General features: G+C 42.9%; 5 protein-coding genes across 5 annotated transcripts; 1 reads left to right on the top strand and 4 right to left on the bottom strand.

Annotated features, from left to right (window-relative positions):
* Window positions 1–4,021: 4,021 nt before the first annotated feature.
* Window positions 4,022–4,586, bottom strand: MELLADRAFT_103839 (uncharacterized protein; the record flags this gene model as incomplete). Its single annotated transcript, XM_007406752.1, has 2 exons — window positions 4,022–4,342; window positions 4,539–4,586. 2 exons carry the CDS (start codon window positions 4,584–4,586, stop codon window positions 4,022–4,024), a joined length of 369 nt encoding a protein of 122 aa, XP_007406814.1.
* Window positions 4,587–6,456: 1,870 nt separating this feature from the next.
* On the bottom strand, window positions 6,457–6,774 carry MELLADRAFT_103838 (uncharacterized protein; the record flags this gene model as incomplete). Its single annotated transcript, XM_007406751.1, has 1 exon — window positions 6,457–6,774. The coding sequence occupies one exon, from the start codon at window positions 6,772–6,774 to the stop codon at window positions 6,457–6,459; it is 318 nt and encodes a 105-aa protein (XP_007406813.1).
* Window positions 6,775–8,570: 1,796 nt separating this feature from the next.
* On the bottom strand, window positions 8,571–9,440 carry MELLADRAFT_103837 (uncharacterized protein; the record flags this gene model as incomplete). The annotated part of the gene is made up of 4 exons (XM_007406750.1): window positions 8,571–8,595; window positions 8,832–8,975; window positions 9,059–9,182; window positions 9,272–9,440. The coding sequence occupies 4 exons, from the start codon at window positions 9,438–9,440 to the stop codon at window positions 8,571–8,573; spliced, it is 462 nt and encodes a 153-aa protein (XP_007406812.1).
* Window positions 9,441–12,487: 3,047 nt separating this feature from the next.
* On the bottom strand, window positions 12,488–15,073 carry MELLADRAFT_95234 (uncharacterized protein; the record flags this gene model as incomplete). The annotated part of the gene is made up of 9 exons (XM_007406749.1): window positions 12,488–12,692; window positions 12,782–13,010; window positions 13,073–13,322; window positions 13,427–13,550; window positions 13,617–13,762; window positions 13,828–14,184; window positions 14,258–14,496; window positions 14,569–14,683; window positions 14,726–15,073. 9 exons carry the CDS (start codon window positions 15,071–15,073, stop codon window positions 12,488–12,490), a joined length of 2,013 nt encoding a protein of 670 aa, XP_007406811.1.
* Window positions 15,074–15,703: 630 nt separating this feature from the next.
* On the top strand, window positions 15,704–16,812 carry MELLADRAFT_95233 (uncharacterized protein; the record flags this gene model as incomplete). Its single annotated transcript, XM_007406933.1, has 4 exons — window positions 15,704–15,720; window positions 15,769–16,116; window positions 16,187–16,266; window positions 16,337–16,812. 4 exons carry the CDS (start codon window positions 15,704–15,706, stop codon window positions 16,810–16,812), a joined length of 921 nt encoding a protein of 306 aa, XP_007406995.1.
* Between the last annotated feature and the right edge of the window lie 8,277 nt (window positions 16,813–25,089).

The following is a 25,089-nucleotide window of genomic DNA, read 5'->3' as shown; positions in this document are numbered from 1 at the left end:
TTGAAGCTGATCAAAAGTTGATCTGAGCAGGTGAAATGGATCTGTAGGCGTATTACAAGATCTTCATCGTGGCGGTGCAAGCTTCAAACGAGTGGGCGAACGACTGGATGTCAAAACTCCCATGATCATACCCGGCTACGGCATTCGTTGGGGTTGTGAATATCAAGCGCTTGAAAAAGCTTATAATGCCCGATTGGTAGGTCATATACTCTTTTTCATATACTTATATTATGATTGAATTGATCTTGTCTATTTTCTTGCACCACTAGGTTATCGATCATATGCTCAAAGAGGACTTAGAGCTCGTATTATCTAAAAACCGACGTCGCCGTGAAAACGGAAAACCTCACGGTTATTTTCACGAAAAACAGATGGCACCGTTTGAATGGGCCGCACTACGATCTCTTCTTGATGTTCTTGAGGTATGTACATCTGAAAACTGTGTATCGATGATTTCCAGCTGATAAGAATAAGCCCAACTCCGACTACTAGCCGTTTTTGCACATCACCAGGCAAATGGAAGGTGATGCGCCAACTGGAGCTTTAGTGTTGTCTGAGTTTGTCGAACTTAAGACACAGCTCACTGAAAAATTGGCATCTTGCCGCGAAGGCGAAGGGATCCATGTTATGCTCACAGCGATGTTGAAGAAGACATCGACATACCTTTCGAACGCTTTAAAATGCGAGACACTCGTCATGGCCGCCCTACTCAATCCGATGCTTGGAATTGAATTTTTTCGATCACAATTCGACGATCCTTCAGTGGCTATTAATGCGGAAGTTACACTCTCACAACTTTACGATGAACGCAAAGAATTGGTGAAGGAAGTATCCATCATCAATCCTATAGTGACTTCCCAAGCTCCCTCTACTCAGACTCAAAATCGAACTCGTGTCTATCGAACTTCAAAAAAAGATCCGATTACAGACGTTAATGAGCTAGAGGCTTATTTCAAGGATGAGGATTATATACCTGAGGATCAAGCTCATGATCCTCATAGCATTCTTACTTGGTGGAAAGTAAGTAACTCTCTCAACTAATTAATCTGTCTTTCTCCTCCAATGTACTTATTTAGATACTTCGGCTAGAACAAGGCAGCGAGATATCCTGTTCTAGCCTCACTCGCTCGCGACTATCTCGCTTGCTGCGGATCCTCGGCACCTGCAGAACGTACCTTTTCGGCTGCAGCAGATGTCTGTGCAAGCGATCGAGGATCGCTTTCAGCGTGGAATATTGAACGGCTTGTAGGTAGTCGAATGTGGCTACGCGGTGGGGTCAAATTGAGTGGACAAGAATGGGTTGAACTTCAAGCCCTTGCTGAAATGGCTTACGGCAAAGTTGATTGACAATCTTTCAGTTATGTTAGTTGTTAGCGTGTTTTTGTAACGCACTACGACTGCGTTTTTGCAATTCAAAAAATCATGTTAGCTTGTTCAAGGCACGCTAATGCAGAAGCGTTAGCTTACGGTCCCCAAAATAACGTTACTGCGTTATTATATTAACTTGTTCATCTTCGCTATCCGGATGGGTCCTGGTAGCGTTGAGTAGCGTAGTGATCCAGCGTTGCAAACAGCCTGAATTAAACTCTCAACTACATTAAGGGCGCGTTCACTTAAGGAATTTCTGACCAGAAATCACATTCTGTAATTTTTTTAATGCAAAAATGAAACATGCACCACCAAATGGACACTTTAAATTTTGCAGAATGTGATTTCTCACCAGAAATTGCTTAAGTGAACGCGCCCTAAAACTTCTCGGACCTTTTCTCTACAGAATCACTTGAGGACATAAGGAACCAGCTTCTCATCAGGGTATATCAATATGCCATCTGGTGGCCGCACAGCTCATATTGAACTTTGGCGCAAGATTGCCTCAAAACATCACAATGAGACTCAGCCAGTAAACCAACATCTTGACTTCATTTGTAAGCGCTTTGAAGAACTTGACATGCAAGGTTTTATCTGGTCCAAGGAATCAATTCTTGGGATCTTTCTTCAACTTGGTCTACCCAAAAGTACAAATGGTCTCTTCTCATTGGTCAACAAGACTCTTGAATCTTGAGCACTTCAGGGATTTGGAAGTTCATCCAATGAAGTAGAAGAAGTTATTCAAACCAAGGAATTAAGACATAAATCTCGTCCTCTGGGCCTCATGGCTCTACCTATCAAGGTTTTTGACAAGATGCTGGAAAAACTTGATTGCATAGCTAGGCTTGAGGCTAGGAGTATTGACTCTAAAAAGCGCAAATGTAGGGTGAAGGTCTTCCTGCCAGGTGACAATGGAGCATACCTCACCTACTTGAACCCTGACTCGTCAATCTTGATTAGCATTCAAACCTTTTCCCTTACTTCTTGTGAGATATATTGACTATGTTGACCATGGATATGGAGAGTAAGGCATTTTCAACTTAACTGTTTCATCAAGGAATGCTTGCTAATCATCATCAACCGTCCATCCGAACTTTCAGATATTACAATTTCCTACTTCTCTTCCCAGATCAGTAATGTTCTTTGCTCCCATATTGATGATCTGGATTATTCTAGTTGCCACTGATCAACCTAATAGGTCAGCTTTGTAAAGCCATGATCTAGGTCAGATGATTACCAGGAGTCTGATCAGGAGAAATTTTACTTCTTTCCCTACTCCTCTGAAACGGTTTTGGAAATGTTGTCATTTGATCCAGTCTATCAGTGTACCATTAATTTCTTGATTCCCCTTCCACAGGAATAAGTAAAGCTCATCACCTTTTTCCTGTTCAAGATCTTATCATAATACAGTTGTAAAAGTCAAGGATGCTTAACAATAGGACCCCAGAATTCACTGGGATAACCTTCAAGTTCAACACAGGATCATATATACTGGCTCAAAGCCTCCTACTTCAACTGTTTCCATTGCGAGGACTTGCAAGACAGGTTGAGATTCATTTCTGGTCTTCCATGAATCATCCTTGGCAGAGTTCTTGGTTCAATATACTTGTTATGAACTGTATTCTTATACATAGACTATATGATTGTACTGAGATCTCTGCATACTTGGACTTCTGTGAAGCAGACTTTTTACTGCTCTTCACATTGCAATCTAATACCAAAAGACACCCTCCACATCTCTCTTGCATCTCTCTCAATCATCAAGGGCCTTAACAATACTTTTACTCATGTATATTTTATAATCACCAATAACTCCATGTTTCCCAGCCTGATCCGGCGTATTGTCTCTTTGGCTAAGGTGAAAAACTCGAATCCCACTTTGCCAAGGCAACCAGACCTGGCAAGGCTCACAGATTTGTGCCATCCCATATCCCTCGGCCTCATACATCCTTTTCAATGTGCACATTTCCGGTTTCACAACACATGACTTAAAAATATAAAGCCAAATTATACTTGTTGGATGAATGATACACCGCTCAGGTTTGATGTTGGACTGTGATAGTTAGATAGCTTAAATGTGCTTATCTTGATCCAGTAATATTATGCACAAGTTCAACTTTGAGACTTGTCTTTCCAAAAAAAAAATGAGGTCTGCCTCAGACATCAAGGTCTGGTGCTGATGCTCTAATGGAAAAATGATGTTGCATTTGCCTGTGGAAGACCTATTGACAGAAATTTGAGAAAGTGATTGGTGAAAGACATATCAAGAGACCAGTTGGAGGTAATTTGGATTGGACATTTCTTTTAGGTGTAACTCAAGCTGTGTCAAGGATGATCACACTGCAAAACATAGTGTGGGGAACCTGAGGTGAAATTTAATAACAGTATTTGTGCCTTTTGTTGTCAGTTAGCAAGGTCTTAGGCTTGAATCCAGTTGTGACTATTCCTTAGGAATTGTGTGTGTAATCAGGTTATGGCCCTCAGGTTACACACTTCAGCATTTTGTTAAGGCCACCACAAAGTTCAGATATAAGGTTCAATATAAGAAATGAGCTATGCCACAAGGTACCAAGCTTAACCTAGGAACACATAGTAGAACGCTTCATGTAACTTTTTTTCCATAAGACCTCATGATACATGTCTGTCTTGTATCTCACAATTGACCATCATCTTGCTCATCGGGTTCACTAATCCTGGTGTTGTTGTTGTTGCTGTTGTACTCATCGTTGTCTTGACTGCTATTGACGCTGAGAGCGGGTGATTTGAAAATTGAAGTATGATCTCGAGCGTAAAGATCCAGCAGTGTCTTTCTTCTATCTTCAGCTTCAAAGTCATCTTTGTCAAGATCAACAGGAGACAAGTAAATTTCCTGATCACCGGGATCACTCTCAGGATCTGATTCAGACTGGAACATGACATTTCCATTTGAGATGATTTCGCTTCCATCGTTTGTGTCTGATTGTGTTTTTGATTGCTGTGGCGAATGAGTCACTTTTCAAAGTTTTGAATGTGATTTTGTGATGCACAATGTTTCCTAAGTAAATTGGGTTTCCATGGATGGCTGTCACAAGCAGCAAAGAAAAAACAAGCGCTGTCTGGCCGTTCAGGCGTCTCAATAAAGCCTTGCAAATAAGAAAGGTGTGGTGTCAGATGCGCAATATCGGATAAACTTGTAGGAAATTGGTGTTACATTTCTCTAGCGCATTGGTTTTAGCCATGGTTCAATAATCGACAAACAAACAACGAGTGAACAATAAGAGTGTCAACTTGAATAAATGAAAAAGAACAATGATTTGAAGATGGTGTTCTTAAAGAAATGAATAATGAGAGAGATGAGAGATGAAGTGTCAAGGTGATGAGGAACTTCAGGACACAACAAAGATGGCGACGATGTTTCAGAAACATCTTAGAAGGGAATCGCTTCCTTTGGCCCTCTGCTTTTGATGAGCTTTGAATTTGGATGACAACCAACAAGATAAGCATGTTCAAAAGTGATGGATTGCGCTGCTCTTCAGACTTTGTCAACTGGCTTATCAATGGCAACCAGCGGGAACAAGTGTTGTTGTTCATTTTGTGAAGACTTTGGGGTACTCAGCCATAAGATAGCCAGTTTTCATCCGCTGGCCCAGACACCAAGCGGGAAGCCAAAGAAAAAAATTGAGATCAAGCCAGTCAATGAAATTCTGATCTTACAACCGCTGGTCAAAGTGATAGACCAGCGGAGTTTTTTGTACCGGCTTCTAGACCAGGGCCAAGCCGCTGTCTGGCCAGCTCTCAGCCAGGATTCAACGGGCTTATAATCCCACCACCTGGCCGCGGTTGCTCAACAAAAGGTGACCTCGAGGTGTAGGCACCTTACTATGAGCTCCCCTCAACATTTCATTCTTCATGACCTATTTGTGATGACCATTTTTTCTGATTTAGTTTGATCAAACTAAATGTATGTATCAGTTGAGATCTGTGTGCTAATTGACCATGGCAGAGTTCCCTTGGTGTCTTTCAAGGATTCCTTGTGCCATTGCCATCCTATATCTTGGCAAATAAAATCAACTGCTTCTTGTGAGATTATGGAGAAATACAAGGTCAAGATTCTGAATCATTCAAGTCCTTTCTAAGGCACCTCTTTGAAAGGAGTAACAAAAGCATGAAATTGAGTTATTTCCAAACATAACCTGGATAGCAGGACATTGTGTCTGCATGTATGAAACAAAAGTCCTAAGCTCAAGTCCTAGTCTGCTCACACCGCGGGAATCATTAAGTGTGAAACCAGATTGAGCAAAGTCGCAGTGTCCAGGTCCGCGACTTCCTTCAATCACGGATCTCGTTTGCCACAGGTTTTCCATAGGTTTGCAAGCTCGTCTCAAGCTTCCCTCTACATAGTCATCCACTCAGGCTGTAGTATGGACTAATGGAGGTACCATATGTCTAGACTCTTGTAACATATACATAATAAAGCTCATGACTCATACATGATCTTGAGTGGTCTGAGGATATTGAAAGGAAAAACATGCATAACATGTACTGCAGCTCAGGCGGACAACTCGAGGGCAGCTCAATGCAAGCTAGCAAACCTATGGTGAACAAGATCCGCAATTGAAGAAAGTTGCAGACCCAGACAGCGCGACTCAGAGAATTTTACTATCAGTTTCTTTTCAATTTATGTTTTGAATTTTGGTCTTCCTACTAAGTTCAGTAAGATTCAATGACTTTATTATTGTACAGGTGATGGTGAACAAAATTATGGGCAAGAAGAAAAATATGAACAAATCAGACCCCATCTGGAGTGTGAAGAAAAAGGATGAGAACTGTCTATTAATATCCACAATGGTCAAGATAGATCATAACAGATTGAAAGAGAGATATTTTTAATAATATCAGTCTCCTCAGTGTCCCACATGATTTGAGGATGTCAGGTTTGAGTAAGTAAGAGATATACACTGTGGATTTGTACAAAAATTATACATTGTTGTGAGTATTTTGGTCAACATATCTTGATAGATTTGGTTTGAATAACCCCTTGTATATATAACTATAAAATCAAGACAAAGATACTCAACTCTAGATTCTCCTACAATGGTAGATTTATCCTCAAGCACATTGTAATGGGAACTTTTTCCGGTCATCTGCCCTTGATTTTCCTCCTTTGGCGGTGCAGGGGTGCTTTTTAGCATTTTTGTGATGTAAAACCGTGCCTTTGGCACAGACTGGACGATTCTTGACACATTTGAATTCAGAGGCACGGGGTCCTTGTCCACCCATTTTTAAACACCAAGCTGTTATATCGCCTTTAGTTATCTGCACCCCGCCATTGGCGCAAGTGACTTTATGTGACACTTGACGTGTCGTGTCTGGTTTAGGATTTGTTGGATTTGCTGGGTTTCCTGAGACACCGAAGGTGACGCACATGATCATCATCAACACATATACTGTGCTTGACTTCATCCTGAAAAGACGATGCTCGTATATATTGTTCAATGAAACGTCTGAAAAAGTTTCCAAGAAAAACTCAATTCATGTTCTTTGACAACGATCACAGAGGGGCTTGGGGGAAGATGGTAAGATGATAGATGTTCGAAATCACGGAAGAAACTCACATTTACACAGCTATGAGTACAATGGCATAGCAAGGAATCGTCAGTTTATATAAGAAGCTACCTGCGTCTATATATCAGCCAAAACAACTCACATCGTACTCTACCCAAGAGAGTTTTCAATTGGACTTAAGGATCGCAGATGTCTCCTTTGATGATGGAGCAAGTGATATCTTCTTACTGGCAGCGTAGCACAAGTGTTAATAGTGTAGCAAAGATACGAATGCAGATGCAGAGTCGATATACAGAAGCCGATTTGAGTTAGAGGTGTAGCGAGAGAATTCGTGTAATCTGAAAGATGAAAAAATATAGGAACACTATGAAACAGTTAATGCGAGGGAACTTCACGGTTGATTGAGTCAAGCTTAAGAAGGGAATAGCACTGATCAAGGTGCGCCGAAAATGGAGTATGCAGCAAAGCAGGATGCGAGGGTTGCCAACGCTTCTTCGGTCGGAGCGCAACTGTTGATCACGCGCCATCGTTCCGGTCGCTGAGACCCAGTTTTTTGATTCCCCGAGTATTTATAAACTCCCTAAGAACTGGTCTCGAGCGTGTGCATAGGAGGAAGGAGACTGCCTCAAACCCCGTACCAATTCACCTGAGCTTCGCGGGAACCTCGGGCAACAATTTCGAGTTCGACCGTAACCAGGACATTTCCCCTTTCGGTCTTGAAAAGCTTGCGACTTTGACTACAGCAGAGCTGAGTTGATGCCTCGGCGAGAGGTGGTTCTTTGACTTTGAGGAGGGAAAGCCTGTTGCCGAGAGTCTTTTGTTCCTCAGTTTGACCGGGATCTTCAAGACAAGTCTCATCAGCACACTCTTGGCGCTCGGTCAGACGTTAACGTGTTGATTTGTCAGCCCCGCGATCCTCGTCCCGATTTCCTCGATAAACCCGCAATCTGATGACAACGGGGCATTCAGTTTGTGGAGCAGACCAACAACGATTTGAAGGGTTGTACTCAGCAATCCTCACTGCCTTATCCGGATGCTAGGATCAGTTTGTACATGCATACCATATTACAATCCTTGGATTGTAGGGGCGATCCAATTACCGCTAAGCATATCTTCTTTGCGCTTACTTCTACATCCTCGACGCAGCCCCAGTCTGCCCCAGTCCAATGGAAAAGTCCATACCAAGAGTGGCTATCAATATTAATCCTTGGAAATGGAGTCCTGGCTCCTTTGAGATTTGTTGACATTGCCCAGTAGAACCCTTTACACTAAAGCTGTTGTTCTGACAAGGGGAGTATAGCCAAATACTCCTCATGACTGACAAGAATCATCACATAGGCTTTGTGTGAAGGCTGTGTTTGACTTGATCTTTTCCATCTTCAAAACTTCCAAAATGGAATTTTTTTCAATCTGGGCAATACCATCCTAACATGATTCTTATCTGGGTGTCTACTTTGTAGAAAATCAAAAAAACTGATTTTAAAGATCAGAATACGATCAAACCGCTCATTGTTGATATTACATGTAAAGGTATATAGACTGATTAACTACAAATTTCGAGTGGAAAAAGAAGTAAAGTAAGAGATCCGAGAAGATCAAATTATACACATTAATGGAAGATCAGGAAAGTATAACACAAAACATTTTATTCCAACCAATTAAAAGCCCCACATTGTGTGCAACCTATAAATCCAGAAAGAAAACAAAAGTATCAATTAGTAAGAACCAGATGATGATTAAATCATTTCACCCCAAAGTTTTGTTGACTCACTTGGCATTATGCTTTCATGTGTCATACCATCAGGGATTGGACAAATGAATAAGTCTTTTATAGCTGCTCTTTCCCAAACTCCTCGAGCTATTTTACGAAACCCTCGAACAACTTTGAATGGTTTTGATTTTCTTGATCAGTCTCTTACTGCAATATCTGTCTGACTAAAGATACATTTGGATCAAAGTTAAGACCTACCAAGAGCTGTCTGATCGGGGTTGTATTGTATGGTGGTAGGAGTGATGATGCCTTGAACAAATTCTCTGCCATAGTATGCGTAGCATCCTGTGAGCTGAAATGAATCCCAGAAATCTTTATTGTGACACGCAGTGGCATCAAATTATAGAGATCAGAACATGAAGTCAATAAACACACTACTTGGTGAAGATAGATCCAGAATTGTGTTCACCATAAGCTTGCGAAGGTGAAGGTGGGAGAGGTCCCACAAAACAACTGGCCTGGTTACAGATATACTTGTTTAGTGAAGCATCCTTACATGCTATTTTTTGTTTAATATTGAGGATTGGTAAATCAGTTCTATAACACCTTCTATTTTATTTTCAATCAAGGAGTAATTCTATGACAAACCAATCGTATACTCAGGTATATCCCAGTAACCACCAAATTGTTTTGCACAGTGAACTCCAATGAGTTGAGGATCCGGAGTTTGAGGACTGGGTACAGCAGAAACTTTGAGATCTTGAAAGATGGTGAAGCTCAAGATTAGAGAAAACCTAAGAAAAATCCATTTATGCATTGTGACCAATTTGATGAAATTCTAGTTCAACGAAGAAAACAGAATCTAAAGGTGAAATCAAAGTACTCTTCTGTGTAAATGGTTTGATCGGGAATATTGGGATCTATAATCACAGTAATGTAACTTTTGTTTTGATATATGAACAAAGAAAAGTTGGACAAAAATCGTTGATTGGAAAAACTTAACCGTTTGATAGAGTTGGTAGAAGATTATAGACGAAGAAATTTGGTATGGACAATCAATTGGAAATACGGGAAGTACCAATCAAAAAAGTGGTAGCTCGCATGTCTACTCTGACTATTATATAAGTAGAAGATGAAACATCTGAAGCCACAACCCATATGCTCGGCATGCCTAAGGCTATATTTACCAACTCTCGACTCCGGGCGGTGGGCAAGTTTGATCCAGGTTGGCACTTGGAAATTTTGGCTCTGTCCTTCGGGGTCTTGGATATTTGATGAAGCTTCGGATGGAAGGGCAACCAAGTCTTGCAAAAGTCGAATTTTAGGAATGCTACATACCTCCCAATACAAGTTGATGGTCATTCGACAAAACACCCGCCTGTCAGGTCGAAGTGGGTCGCTTTAGAGATGGATTTGATTTATTTCGATTTGTGGCTCATGTAGAGCCTGTACCAAAGACGACTCGAATTTTCTGTTCACGGTGCAACCATGCCACTCTGACTCGACTCACACCTTCATGAGGGGCCGCAACTTGTGATTATGCTAAGATAATTTTTTAGAGTGCTGCAAGGTTCTTCACAGGTGTCTTCCAGTTCCTAATGGATTTCTCCCAATTTTGATTGTAGACATTTTCATTGAGCACATCTTCCGCTTCGGCCACGGGTTGAAGGTGGACATTAATATGTATCATTAAGCGTGATCACCTTCGAACTACACGACCATCCCAGAAGTAAACCATACTCTAGTATATCCCATACATAAGGATTTTCATATTTTCTTGATGATCAAAATGAAAACAAATTCTATAACCCCCACCTGGAAATGAAAACTGACCCGATGATTACAAGTCAAAAGTCTAAAGAAAACCCCATAAATCAAGAGCACGTTCAGCTCATCAAATTCTGGTGAGAATTTGCATTCTGCAAAATTTAAAGTCTTGGTTTGGTGTAGTATGGTTTATCTTTGCATTTTATAATTTACACACCTGTGGCACTTCTTTTGAATGACATAACAGTGGACGGTACAGTGTGCGGTACCGTCGACTGTCAAGCCGGATCTCTGCGCTAGATCACTTCAGATGGGCTAGACCAGCATTTCATCAACTTTACAAAGTCATTACTCATGATCCTGAAGACTTCAAAACATCAAACATGGTATAAAACTCCTTTATACCACACAAAACACCATCCAAGATCAAAAAAAAAATACATATGTATTTTCCAAAAAATTTTTGAAATACAAGTTCAACTTCACACAACTTCACACATTCACAATTACAAACTCACACAGTACACTAAAATCACAAACAGTATGACCTCCTCACAGACTTCACAAAATTCACAAACTTCACAAATCACTTCACCCATCACCCATAACTCACAACTCACAACTCACAACTCACAACTCACAACTCACAACTCACAACTCACATATACTACCAGTAATAGATACTACAGATACAACATACACTTCACAATCACTTAACCTACCACTCACAACTCACAACTCACAACTCACAACTCACAACTCACAAATCACAGCTCACAACTCACAACTCACAACTCACAACTCACAGCTCACAGCTCACAACTCACAACTCACAACTCACAAATCACATATACTACTAGTAATACATATAAACTCACATATCACAGTTCGGTCACAACTCACAACTCACTCCAGAGAAGTCACAACTCACAACTCACAAGCTCAACTCATCAACAAACGACCACAAAACCCTTACTTCCCAAAATCACTAACATCATTCATCCAATTAGCATGGAGTGGATTGATTAATCAAATTCAAATAACTACAAATAACTAAACACATTAAAGCTGATATCACCTGAAGAATCAAACTAATCGCATTCTATCCAATGGTGCCTCAATTTGATCGACTTCATCAAAATCTGCCTGTATCACCATTGCTTCTACAATTTCTTCCCAGCGCACCTTATTCCTTTCCACAAGATCCCCCCATGCCATCTGAAGCTCGGCCTCCTCTATTATAGACAAAGCTGAGTATTTCATTGACTTCAAACGCAAACTTTCCAGCCGACAATTCCATTTCATCCATAAGCGAGTGTACCTTCGATTAACATTTGAGAGCAGGGATTTCAGGACTTCTTTGCACTCTTCTAGATTTGCACCAGGATTGATCTTTTTCAAACTTATGAGATCTGTCATCCATTTCTTTTCTTCTGTCCCAAGTAAATCATCTGCTTGTTTCCAATAATCAGTATTTCATCAATCACAAACAACATTGCATTTGAAAACATTGACTTACCCTTGGTAAAAACAGTTGTATGTAGACGTGTTACCTTGTCATCCATGTTGACCGCCCACTTAATCGATTGCCGGCACTCCCGAGCAATCCTACGAAGCTCATCTTCCGAGTGAGTCATCTCAAGATAGGCTGTGATCCCTTCTTGAGTCTTTGCATCGGTCGCCCAAGCTTCATCAGGGTGAGTTAGCCGGCCAAAATCCCAGAAGCTATCGGTGATTGGCAATCTCTTGACTTCTTCGAATGTGTGGCTTTCAATAGCATCATCAGGGAAAGCTCGATTATAGGCTGTGACCTGTCGATCAAAAGTCCGGAGCTTCTTTTGAAGCTCTGACCTCTTACTTTGCTCAAGTCTTTTGTGTCTCTGTAGCTCACGAGTACCTAGGTAAACGGTTGATCCGGTTGTTAACCTCAAGCAAGCTCCACAGATCACAGAAATCACAAATTGCAGCGCACCATGCCTCTCATTAGCCTGCTTCTCCGCTTCCACTAACCCAACCTTTGCCTCATATAACTTACCTTTAGTGACCCGCAAACGTATCAGCATCTTCCCCTTCGCAGCTGATGTAGACATAGGATGATTATTGTCTCAATGTATTTGCCATGATCCATAGTTTAAATATGGCATATCCCAACTCACTTGAAGCACCAGGTACATTTCGGAACTGTTCACCACCAAGCTCATCAGCGAGTAGACCGATCTCCTCTTCTAACTGGACCATTGTATCTGGAAGCTGTACAATTTCCTCGTCCTCAGCTTCAGTTCGATTTCGCCTCCTGATTCGTCTCAGTGACCGCAACTGCAGTCTAAACAAGGCGCCCATCTTTCAATCAGTACATTCAGTTGAATAAAAGAAGCAAATTATATAACTCACTGGGCTTCTTGAAGTGATTCCTCAATGGAAATCAGGTGAGCAAGTTTGTTCGTCAGATCTCCAATTCCTTCGTTTACTATGACTTCTAGCTGACATTTTCTTTGACGTTCCCATTGAGCTAAAAAGTAATCTTGTGTATACTGAGGATCTATGTACAACCTTTGAAGAGTCGCCTTGCTCGATTGGTTTAATTTTTCCATTTCTTTGAGACGTCTAATCATGGAATCAACTGAACAAATGAAGATGGAGGTTAACTAATTATGGATGGTTAAAATATAGTCAGTCACAAACCAGCTTTAGTTCGCAATCCCTCATTATGATAGAGTCCTTTGAGATTCAAGCAGCATAGTCGATGCTCTTTTGTCGAATATCTAAGAGCAGCTACAAGATCAGAGAAAGCAGACCATATCCTCTCCAAACCCTCACCATCCGACATTCCCCAGTCTTCATTCAATCGAGGGTTGTACAAGATCTGACAGGATCTTTCATGAGCATAAGAATGCCATGCCCCAGTACCTATCTTTAATTCACCTGCCCTTCTCTTCTCTTCAAACAGCTTTCTCTGTGGATCGATAAAATCAGATATCTACAATCAATAACCCTTACACCAATAGAACCACGTATGAAATTGTATTGGACACATACCTTCCTTAATGCCTTTGTCAAATTACATCCTATATCGTAAAGAATAGCCAATTTTTGCTGGTCACCTTCGGCTTCTTCAAGTTGTTCAAACATCCAATTGATTGTGGCAACAGGGAAATGACCACTAACATTATGACCAAAACACAGTTCAATATATAGATTCATCTAATATAGTCAGGTATATTCTCACCGTTCACCACTTTGTACAATATTAATGAATTTCAAAACATGGTCATGTCGGCATGCCATTCCAAAAAGGCCAGTTTCATCGCACCCACTCCATGTTTTTGCGCCTCTCACATCATCTGCTGCAGTGTGACGCTCACTACATGGGTGCTGAAACCAATCAAATTGCAGAGTCAAGAATAGAGCATTAAATATGAATATAATATACAACTGACCACTAACTCCTCAGTCTTATCCTTCACATCATTTCGACGGACTCCAATTTTTTCTTCCCATTCCTTTACATATTTGGAAGTGAGGAAGAGTGATGGAGTAATCGTGCTTTCAGGCCTCCAACCCGCACTTGCTGCCATGTGACGCCGATGTTGAAAGTTTCCATCCAGTGAAACTATGACATCGGGCTCAGCTGGGCGTTTACCTTGGACTGCAGGGCCAAAACAGCGAGGAAAATTTGATGCAAGTTTTTCGATTGCAGAAAGCTTGAGAGCCAGAGTCTCCAGTTCAGCTTCTCGCCGGATCATCTCACGATAGACATCAACTGCACAGGAGAAAAGCTTCCGCCACTCGCGAGGCTGCATGACATAACATTCAGTAAGTAAAATATAAATATATTTTTATAATCGAATTCCAGGAATCATCTCTTACTTGGTTTCCACTCGGAACAAGGATCAAGGTATTAAACGCATCCAAAAACTCGTCGACTGCCTGGCCGAATGGCGCAATTGTATTACTACACCATTTCCATAATAACTGATAGAACCGAATAAGTCTAATTGAGAAAGCAGTGCAAGGATATTTTGCTGTTCCCCCAATCAAGCCCATCTTCACCAGCCGCACAGCATCCGACTGACATGCACAGAAATTCACCAGGATCTGCTTTCGATCTGTTTGTTCAGAAAACCTTATCAACCTAGATAAAGACAAAATGCAAGAATAAGAGGAAAGAAACAACCTACACAAGATATCAAAGACCACAATTTTCTTCGGAGTTCGAACCATAGTACCTGTGCAATGGCAGGGTTCCTTCCAGTCATAGTCCCATAGATCCGTGTGACCCCATTGAAACGTCTTCTTAGATGACAAGCTGAATTCAATGAAGAGAGAAGGCATAACCTCTTGCCACTGCTTCTGCTCCCGAAGGGTCCGTTCCTCGTAAGACTCTGCTTCATTAAACATTCTTCCATCATATTCACTGTCGTCATCTTCTGAAAAAGGATTGACTCCAAAGTTGGACTGATCAAGGTCTCTGTACAGATCTTGAGGAGCACCATCGTCAATGTCATGATTGAGTTCATGATTGGTAGGTTCGACATCAAGCATTAAGCCTTCAATGATTGATGTAGCTGCTCGATCCTCTTGGGCTTCAAGCATAGCTCGTCTTTGAGCAATGTCCGATTTGGCTTTTCGTTTTCCTGGCTTCCGTTTGGGACGTATTTTGATATTTTGACCTGGCAATACCATGTCGAAAAACGTACGTAGTTGAAAGGAGGTGATATGCTTGAAGGGGAACTCTCTGGGGTCAAGATGATGGGACGCAAATGTGCAATCACCCCCTAAACAGTTAGTTTTGGGGTCCAGAAAGGCATAGGTTAATTAACTTTCTCTTTGATTAGTCCCAACAGATGACATTGGTGACACCTATCTAGTGGCAAATGCAAAACTCTACACTAGATAGACGAGAGGAAAATGCTGAAAAAGGAAGCCCGCTTTGGTTTCCCAACCCCATTTGGTAAGTCAATTAGAGACTCAAGCACCCAAACCCTTTTGGTCATCATACATCCCTGTCAACACTTCCATGTATCAAAACGTGGAGTGTGTGGTATTCAGTCTTGTTCAAGTTGTCACCACTATAGATTCTCTTGAACTCCGTATTGGAAAAGAAAAAGTAGCTTTGTGAAGTACAAGTTACATGTGTGATTTGTGTGAAGTATCCGTGTAAGTTAGGTGAAGTCCAGGTTTCCTGGTGACCCCCAACTGATTCCTCGCCCTCTTATAACATTGGTGATCCTACTCCTCAATATCATTTGCCACATCATGACTCGCTCAGCAAAAAAAGGCTCCTCGTCACCCTCACAGAAACATAAAATCAAGATGACTCGCTCAAAAAGGTTGAGTGCAAATACATCCAATTCAATACAACTAACTGATAATCCTAGAGAAAAACAAAAGAAGAGCGAGAATTTAGATCATGCCAACAAAGACGATTCAAAGCATGATACCCTGCCCACAACAACTTCTGGCCAAAAAAAAACCGGCAATCGAAGCTTTGTGACCTGTTTCCCTGGTCTCACACCGGAAAACTTTGAACAACAAGTCGACAAATGGACAGTTGCGGATCTTCGACAGCGACTTGTGGAACAACAACAGAAACAAGCTCATAATCGGACTCGGGCACCCCAAGATATAACTGACCTTACCGAGATTGTTTGCATTGGTTTTGAAAAGAGGATGCTTATGGTAGCCTTAATGGGAGGACTTCCAGAAACGGTGATATGGGATCTAGTGTAAGCATGACTTACCCAGTGCATCTTGTTTTGATGGTTTGTTAATGCGATGGAACTTTTTGAATTTAAGAAATATGGGTTCCAAATCATCAAAGCCAAATAGGTGGATACGCTTTCTAGCATTTTCTAAGCTAGCTCTGGCAGAGAAACGTACGTGACCACCCTATGATGGTATCTTACATCAAAGGGTTCATTATAAGAATCTGTGATTTGTTTTCAGTACCTCCTCGTAATGACAAATCAGGCTGGAAGGCACGGAATCAAAAACTAGGCCGAATGTGGAAGGAATTGACCAGCGATGAAAGACAAGTCTTCAGTGATCCCTTTTTCTTTGCTTTAGCCAATCTACCCGATCTTTCAAAAGTTGTGATAGACGATGAAGATGAAGAAAAGGAGGAAGATCAATCGGCTCAGGTGCCGACTCCTGCAGTACACCAACTCTCCGATGAGGACAAACTCAAATACCAACCTCTATTTGATCGAATGGTCAACATCGAGAAGGTGCATATTACCCACGGATCACCAAAATCGACCAGCTCAATGGCCACCTTACAACTTAAGTCACTAGCAGCTTTCCGCAAGGCTCATCATGCCGTAAGTCCACAGGTCTTGGAATGTAAGGTGGCACTCCAAATTAATGTTCAACCATCCAGTTCGCAGTTGAATGCCAGAGGTACCACATCAACTACTACTTGACTGCGGCTAGCTGCGACAGTCAAGAAGGATGGTCTGAGGTCGCTTCAACCAACTCAAAGTTCGCCGAATGGGCTCATGATATCAGCAAATTCCCTGAAAAGTTTAAAGTATATGTGCATGGTTTAGTGGTGGCAGAAGAAATTGAAAAAAGAGTTCCACATCCGACTGATGCAAGAAAAGCGATCCTCACTAAAAAACTTAACAAGATGATCAGTAAGTGAACCGACTTTTACAGTAGTCCGAGTTGCATTTCAAGGCACCTAACCACAGGATTTTCCTCGCAGGTGATATCCTGCCTGGACAGGTCTTTCCCAAAGGGCCTACCCCTGCCGTGCAGTTTGTTGAGAAGGGATGGCCTATTCAAATTTGGCAGGATGATGCTAATTCACTCATCAAGCCTTATCAAATCGCCAAGGGGTTCCGTGGTTGTACCGATTTGTTGAAGAGGAATTGGCTAAGCGATATCGACAACGGTTATTTCAAACTTGAGAAGATTGATCCTGCGGAATCACTCATACCTACTAGCAATATCATCAATCATTCAATTACAAAAACACCCTTGAAAAATAAACCCTCAAGTCCCTCCGATCCAATTCTTTCAGCTGATGATGCTACTGACCACCCTACCAAAAAAAGGAAACGAAAGATGAAAGAAGCAAAAGAAAAAATTGTGAAGAAAAGGATGATGAAGACATTGAGTCATCAGAAATCGAGGACATCAATTTCCCAAGTAGCGATGAATTTTCAGAGGATAGTGATGATTTCAAAGGGGATTCGGGTTCTTCTTCCAGCTCTGAAAATGATGATGTCTAAGATTTGATGTATAATGTCATAACTCTTTGTTTCCGAGGCAAAACAACCCCGCTCTTGATTATCTAGTGTGTTACGGTTGATTTTGTTGGCCTTCTACTACTTAGTCACTTTTGTCAGAACGTGATATGTCCCTTCATGGATCAGATCATGGTTCAGTGTGCAATGGACAAAGTCTTGCTGAATTTGTCACAGTTTTCACTAATCTGAACTATTCACATGGGGGTTACAAACCCCCACGTGATTGGTTATACCAATCAGGTGGGGGTTACAACCCCTTACTTATGATGGCTTTATGAGATATGAGTAACCAACAATTTACTGATATAGGTTGCATTGAAGAAATAAACATTGAGCACTTAGGGGACCCTGAGTCCTCATGGACAGGTTGAGGCTAGGTACATGTCAGGTCTGCGGAATGCCATAACCCCCAGAAGGAGAGGGAATTCTGGCATTCTGAATAGAGAGACTCCCCCTGAAATTTAATTTTACACAACAGGGAGAGAGATTGGGCCCAATTGACATTATCTTCATGGTGTTAGACAATTATTGTGATTGAAGCTAGGTACATGTCAGGCCTGCGGAATGCCATAACCCCCAGAAGGAGTGGGAAATCTGGCATTCTGAATAGAGAGACTCCCCCTGAAATTTAATTTTACACAACAGGGGGAGAGATTGGGCCCAATTGACATCATCTTCAGTGTGTTAGACCATTATTGTGATTGAAGCTAGGTACATGTCAGGCCTGCGGAATGCCATAACCCCCACAAGGAGAGGTAATTATGGCATTCTGAATAGAGAGACTCCCCCTGAAATTGCATTTTACACAAAAGGGGGAGAGATTGGGACCAATTTGCATCATCTTCAGGGTGATTGAAGATGTTTATGGGTGCAAAATTGCAAAATGTGATATTTTAAGCATTAATTTGCCCATTAGAGCATGAGTGAGGGTGGTGAGTAAGAATCTGATCAGAGAGACTGACCTTGAAATTTAATTTTGAGTATTTTGAAAGATACGAAAAGGGATTAGCCCAGGCCAATACAGTATTTGAAACTCAACTACATGTATGTAACTAGACTAACCCGTGCCATCTGTATAACAGCCATTATCACGGCCCGCCATGTTATGAGATCATTGTAAACCTGCCTAGCCATTATAATGGCGATGTCACTATCTTTTACTCTTTCGTATAAATTGTAGGGGTTTCTTCGTGGATAAAGAAACCCCAGACCTTATCAATTTTATCTTTACATTTTTGTCACTTTCACTCTTATAAAAACCTTTTATCGCTATTATCACTATCGCAATAAAACCCTTTTATAAAAGAACCTTTTTTACCATTTCTTGATCCCAAACCTCGCCAGAGATCACTTTCAAAGCATCAAAGCCCGTCTCCCCTTTACCCGATACTTCCAGATCAATTAAAGCCTCGACGCCATCCTTTCCCTTTGAAACTCGACGACCTTCGGATCTTTTCTCTGTTTCGAATCTTTTCCTAACCTTAATTACTAAGGTTAATTTCTTTACGTGGGTTATTGACAAACCCCGTTACACTGGTAGCGAGAGCTAAAAAAGATTTTTAGAAACGAGAACTTACAAATTTTTTTTTCTTTTTTATTGTTGTTTATTCGGATTTTTTTTCGAAAGTGTATAGATTTAGCTTTTCTACGCACGAATTCTTCACGCTTGACGCTATAAGAATTTCGGATTACGTCCAAAATCTTTGAAAGATTTTATTTGAATAAAAACAACGTAAGGATTAAAAGAATTTCTGTTATACTTGGTAGACAACACCGATAAATTTTTTGAAATAAGGAACTCACTTTGAGCTGTGTTGAAATTTATAGGAACTTCACCAGCTACTATGCCTTCCAAAAACATCGATAACGTCACTCCCATTGAAGTGACCCCTGATCAATGGTACAAATTGTGCGAACGCCTTCCTACTTTGGGAGAGGGAGAAACGTATGCACCGGAAGTGCTTGCCGGTTTTAGCGACGAGCAAGTCATGATAAATGAAACAATCGACTCCCTCGCTGCCGGCACCTGTTTGAGCCTTGACAGATACAGTCAAGCTATCCTAGGAGTCAATGCCCTCAACTTTCCGCCTGCGCTGCAACGCCCTCGATCCCGCGCGAATACGCCGGCGGCCAGTTCTCCCGTCGGGGCTACGACTACTACAACATCGGCATCAAGAAGAAGCATTGGCAGCGCGCCGACTGGCGCCAACATTCCTTTGCCTCCGTCTAACCCTGGTTCGAGTCAATCTAAATCGAAACCGGGCTCCACTCCTGCTGGATTGTCGAATACCACTCCAACCAGCTATTCAGCTGCCCTCGGAACCAATCCCAGCGGCCCCCGACTGCTGGTCCGACTGCTGGAAACTATCACCCCTGGAACTCGCTCCTCGACCATTGAAGGATCTGGACGACGTTCTGCTACTGGGACCTCTTCTGGTCGTACTATCATCAATCCGCAGGACGCTTCACGCCCTGCCAACACGACCAGAAAGACCGAGAGCCCTGGCTTTCAACCTTCTTCTGCCTTGGGTTTAACCTTGAACAACGGCCATCGTAAGGATTCCAGCCAAATACCTCCTCATTTGGATACCCCCCGTACTAGAGCTTTCAATTCCGCTGTCGATTCGATCATGGCGGACAAAGGAAAGCGCTCTGATCGGATGGAAATCGAACCATCTCCTCTTCCTCGAGACGGTCCGCCCATCAATAATTCAGAATCTCGTCCCGATGACATCACTGTTTCCTTGCGACCTGACCAATTGCCTGACTGGTTGGCCTACCAGGAACTGGTCGCGAAGAGGATCAAGGCTGAATGGGAGGCTGAAGTCCTCAGAGGTGAAGATATTGAAATGTCGCCTCCTGACCGTCGTGCTCGGGCTTCTGCGACGCCTGGCACCAGCCGCCGCCCAGACCCTACTCCCGGACACTACAGTCCCCCTGGTTCTCCTCCTTCGAGCCCTCCTTCGTCACGGTCCCGCGAGCCGGTTCAAGAACCTCCACCTGCGGCCAATCGTTCGATTTTTGAGAACGACGCCTACCGCGCTTTTAAGGCAATGAATGCCAAAAAGGCCCCTCGATTCAGCGGTACTAACCATAAGGATGCCACTACATGGTGTGCCAGCACGGCCAAGTCCTTGTCTATCTTGGGCATCCACCGTTCCATCTGGCATCGTGTGGGCATGCAACTCGTGGATCACGCAGCGCTCACAGAAATTGAGCGTGTAATCGCCACATCCCTCGCTCCGCAAACTTGGGATGAATTCGTGATGTTACTCAAGAAGAAATTTCCTTCTACCCTCACAGCCGACAATCTATTCCAACGTTTCAGCAATTTCGCCTTTCGCCCGAATGAAAGAGCAGTTGAAGCATATGGTCGGTTCCGAGTCATTCAGAACGATGCCGACATTATTGAATTGAAGTATGAAGTTGAAGCTATGTGGATCAAGAAGCTGCCACCTAAGCTTCGTGAATTGGTTCAGACACAAGTGGATCAGGCCTTGGAAATGGGGGTTAAAATGAACATGGAGCAAGTCGTGAAATGTACCTACAATCGGGATGCCAGGATTCAGGAAAATCGTGATTCTTTGTATTCGACATCTGAACCTTCTAGAAAGCACTCCCGTAACAACAGCACCAAGAAGCCCAATCGCCCATCTTCCAGCAAACGCAAGATAAACAATTCTTCTGATTCCACCAATCCTCCCGTCAAGACATGTTATAATTGTCGAAAAACGGGTCATGTTTTTGGGACCATGCAGAACCAACTCTGTCCTGAGAAGGCGACGGAGCGCACTATCAACTACTTCAAAACTCATAAGAAGCCTGAACAATCCGGCTCTTCTGTACCATCAAAAGATTAGGCGAGGAAGTACTTGCTCCCCTTTCTTCGCCTTGTCTTCATTTATCATCCCCTGTTGTATATGATGCCCGCAATGAAACTTTGATACATGTTTCGGATGATAAAACCATTGAGCTAACCGTGCCCCTTGAGCACACAAATCCACTCCATGATAGAGTTGTTCATTTGCATTTGAATATAGTAAGTGACTTGCAGTCTTCGAATTTGAAACATTTGAGTCCCTCCTATCTAGGAGTCGTAGACAAGACGACTGACAAACAAGCTCCCTTTTCCACGCCGAGGGACGATTGTGTCGACCTCTCTGAGATGTCAGATCCTTTGGTAAAAGACCAATCTTCCGTTGAGGATTCGGTCACGGTTGTAGGAAACAACCCCAGCATCTTAACTCTTCCTGACCGTGCTGCATTCTCACCGGCCAGTGAGCCCAGCTCTCAGGGAGCAGGGGATATAGGCCGTAGCTCGGCCGATATCCTAGCTGCTATTGAATCAGACTCGGGATTACCACGAGTCGATTTTGTTCTGACACAGAACAAAATGGCGGTGCGAGTGTTGTTAGACACTGGCGCGCGAACCGCTTTGTATGTTTCTAAATCATACGCCCAACAATGCGGGCTTTCCTTGCAGCAAACAAAGAAAGTCGGCGCTATCTCCGGTGTTTGGGGAGACAGCAAACTTATTACTCATACCTCAAGAGTACCCTTGACTCTTGGAGGTTTGAAATTTGTTCATAATTGTAGGGTGGCTCCCTTGCAATCGTATGATGTCATCCTTGGGATGGATTGGATATCCCAGTACGCCGTTTCCACTGACTGGGAAACGGGGATCTGGCTTTTGAAGGATGTTCGTAATAATACGGTCCAATTCTCTCCGTCCAGTATTGATTCGCCAGTCGAGTCTATTCACTTGATAGATGGCGAATCTCACATTAATGAGGAAGATCTGCCGATTAACAAGAGTCAAATGCGACGATTCTTGAGGCAACCCAACATGGAGTCTTGGGTTGTTTATGGCACAGATCGAATTGATTCAGTTGAAGAGGCTCTGGGTCCGCGTGAAGATACGGAACCTGAGTTACCTCGGAACTCAGCAAAATCGCCCGCTTTGAAAGCTGCCGCGGATGCGCTGATTCGTAAATATGTGGAATTATTCCAACCTATTGACAAGGCTCCTGAAAAGGAACATGTCGTGGAACATCTGATTGACACAGGTGATTCCAAACCGGTCTCTCAGCCGGTACGACGCATGTCCCCTTTATTGTTAAGTGAGCTTCAGGCCAAACTGGCGACCCTGCATAAGAACGGGTTTATTCGACCCTCCACTTCTGCTTGGTCGTCGCCAGTGCTGTTTGCCAGAAACGCTTCTGGTAAGCTGCGATTCTGCGTGGATTATCGCGCAGTTAACGCATTAACTAAACGAGATCGGCATCCGTTGCCCTTGATTCAAGATTGTTTTGACAATTTACATGGTGCAGTACGATACTCTAAATTTGATCTACAGCAAGGTTTCCATCAGATGAAATTAGCTTCTGAGTCCATCCCAAAGACCGCATTCAGTACTCGATATGGCCATTACGAATGGCTTGTTATGCCGTTCGGATTGGTTAATGCTCCCAGTACTTTCCAGCGTATGATGTCCGACATCCTGCGGCCATACCTGGATAAGTTCGTGCAAGTCTATTTAGACGACATCTTGGTTTATTCGAAGTCAGATGTTGAGCACCAAACTCACGTTGAACTTGTTCTTGAAGCCCTTCGTAAAGCTGACCTCAAAGTCAGCGGAGGTAAATCCGAGCTGTTCGCTGACGAAATCCAATTCGTTGGGCATATGGTGTCCAAAGATGGAATTCGACCTATGAGTGATAAGTTGGACGCCGTGCGCCAATGGCCCCGTCCGGCAAATGTCCATGATGTCAGGTCCTTTTTGGGGCTGGCAGGATATTACCGTCGCTTTATCGCAGGTTTTTCCAATATTGCTTCGCCGTTACATGACTTGACTGGTGGGAATGTGGCAAAGAAGGCCAAGATACTATGGACCCCAGAATGTGAGAAAGCATTCGTTTTGTTGAAAGAGCGGCTGATTAGCGCTCCGATTCTTATCATGCCGGACCCCACAAAGCCGTATGTCATAGAGACCGACTCTAGTGACTTTGCTGTGGGTGCGGTACTTTTGCAGGAAGCTGCTGATGGCAAGCTTCATCCGGTTGCGTTTGAATCTACCAAATTGAATAAGGCACAACGCAACTATCCTGCGCAGGAACGTGAATTGTATGCCATTATTCACGCCTGGCGCAAATGGAGGAATTACGTTGAAGGAGCGGTGGAAGATACTATAGTCCGTACGGACCACGCCTCCCTCACTTATCTTTCCAAACAAACCCTTCCTACTCGTCGTCTTCTTCGATGGATCGAAGAATTCAGTGAAATGACCATCCGGGTTGAATACAAGAAAGGATCAACTAACATCGTGCCTGATGCGTTGAGTCGACGAGCTGACCATGCCATTTTGAGCATACATGAACCAGTTGAAGGACTTGAAGATCCTTCCGACTGGCCTCTTGTGTTGCCTTACGTCTTAGGTAATCAAGATCTTCCTTCGTGGGTCACGACTTCGGCCATTGAAACCGCTGTCCGACGTGCTAAGGAATTTGTTTGGAATTCAAATGATGAAACCCTCCTTTGGACAGGAGGCGGCGAGAACCCTGCTGAGTCTAGCCCATTCATCCCTTTTTACCAACGCGCTGAGCTTATGAACACGTTCCATACACGGTACGGCCATAGAGGCCGAGATGGCACTTTAAGCCTTCTTCGTCAGCGTGGTTGGTGGCCAGGACGATATTCAGACGTTGAAACTTTCGTCAAACATTGTCCCACGTGCCAGATCTTTGATTCCCCTGACCTATCACAGGAAACAGCCCGTCAGTACCCACTTCCTTTGGTTGAACCCTTTGAACGATGGGCCGTGGATTTTATTTCACTCCCAGAAAGCAAAGAGGGATTTAAATGGATACTTACAATGATAGATCATAGCACTGGATGGCCTCTGGCTATCCCATTGAAAACCGCAACCTCCGCAAATGTCGCGGAAGTGTTGTTGCATCAACTTATAGAAGTTTACGGTGTCCCCTCCGAGATCCTTTCGGATCGAGGAGCCAATTTTCTGTCAAAGGAGATGACTTCCTTTTACACTGCTTGTGGTATTCACAAACTCAGTACTTCCGGTTATCATCCTCGCACCAACGGCAAGTGCGAACGCTTTAACGGCCTTCTCGAACAAGCATTGTTCAAAGCGAACAAAACCTTGGACCCTTCAAGATGGCCGGAATTTTTACCTGAAGCACTATTCGCGGTACGCATTAATAAAAGTACGGTCACTGGATTCTCTCCTTTCGAACTATTGTATGGAGTCTCTCCTCGTCTCATTGGCGACTCTGCGAAACTCCGTCCTGTGGAGCACACTCCTGATCCTTCATCTCACGAGATTCGGCTTGAAAATCTACGTGCCGCTTGAAAGAAGGCCGCTGAATCTCAACGCCAGCGATCTTCGAAAAATCAAGATCGCTTCGACGCTCAATTCGAGCCATCGGCGTC

This window comes from Melampsora larici-populina, assembly GCF_000204055.1.
Source record: "Melampsora larici-populina 98AG31 unplaced genomic scaffold MELLAscaffold_7, whole genome shotgun sequence".
NCBI classification, from domain to species: Eukaryota; Fungi; Basidiomycota; class Pucciniomycetes; order Pucciniales; family Melampsoraceae; genus Melampsora; species Melampsora laricis-populina.
Note: the sequence above shows the minus strand (reverse complement) of the source record. Positions and strands in the feature narration are given on the sequence as shown.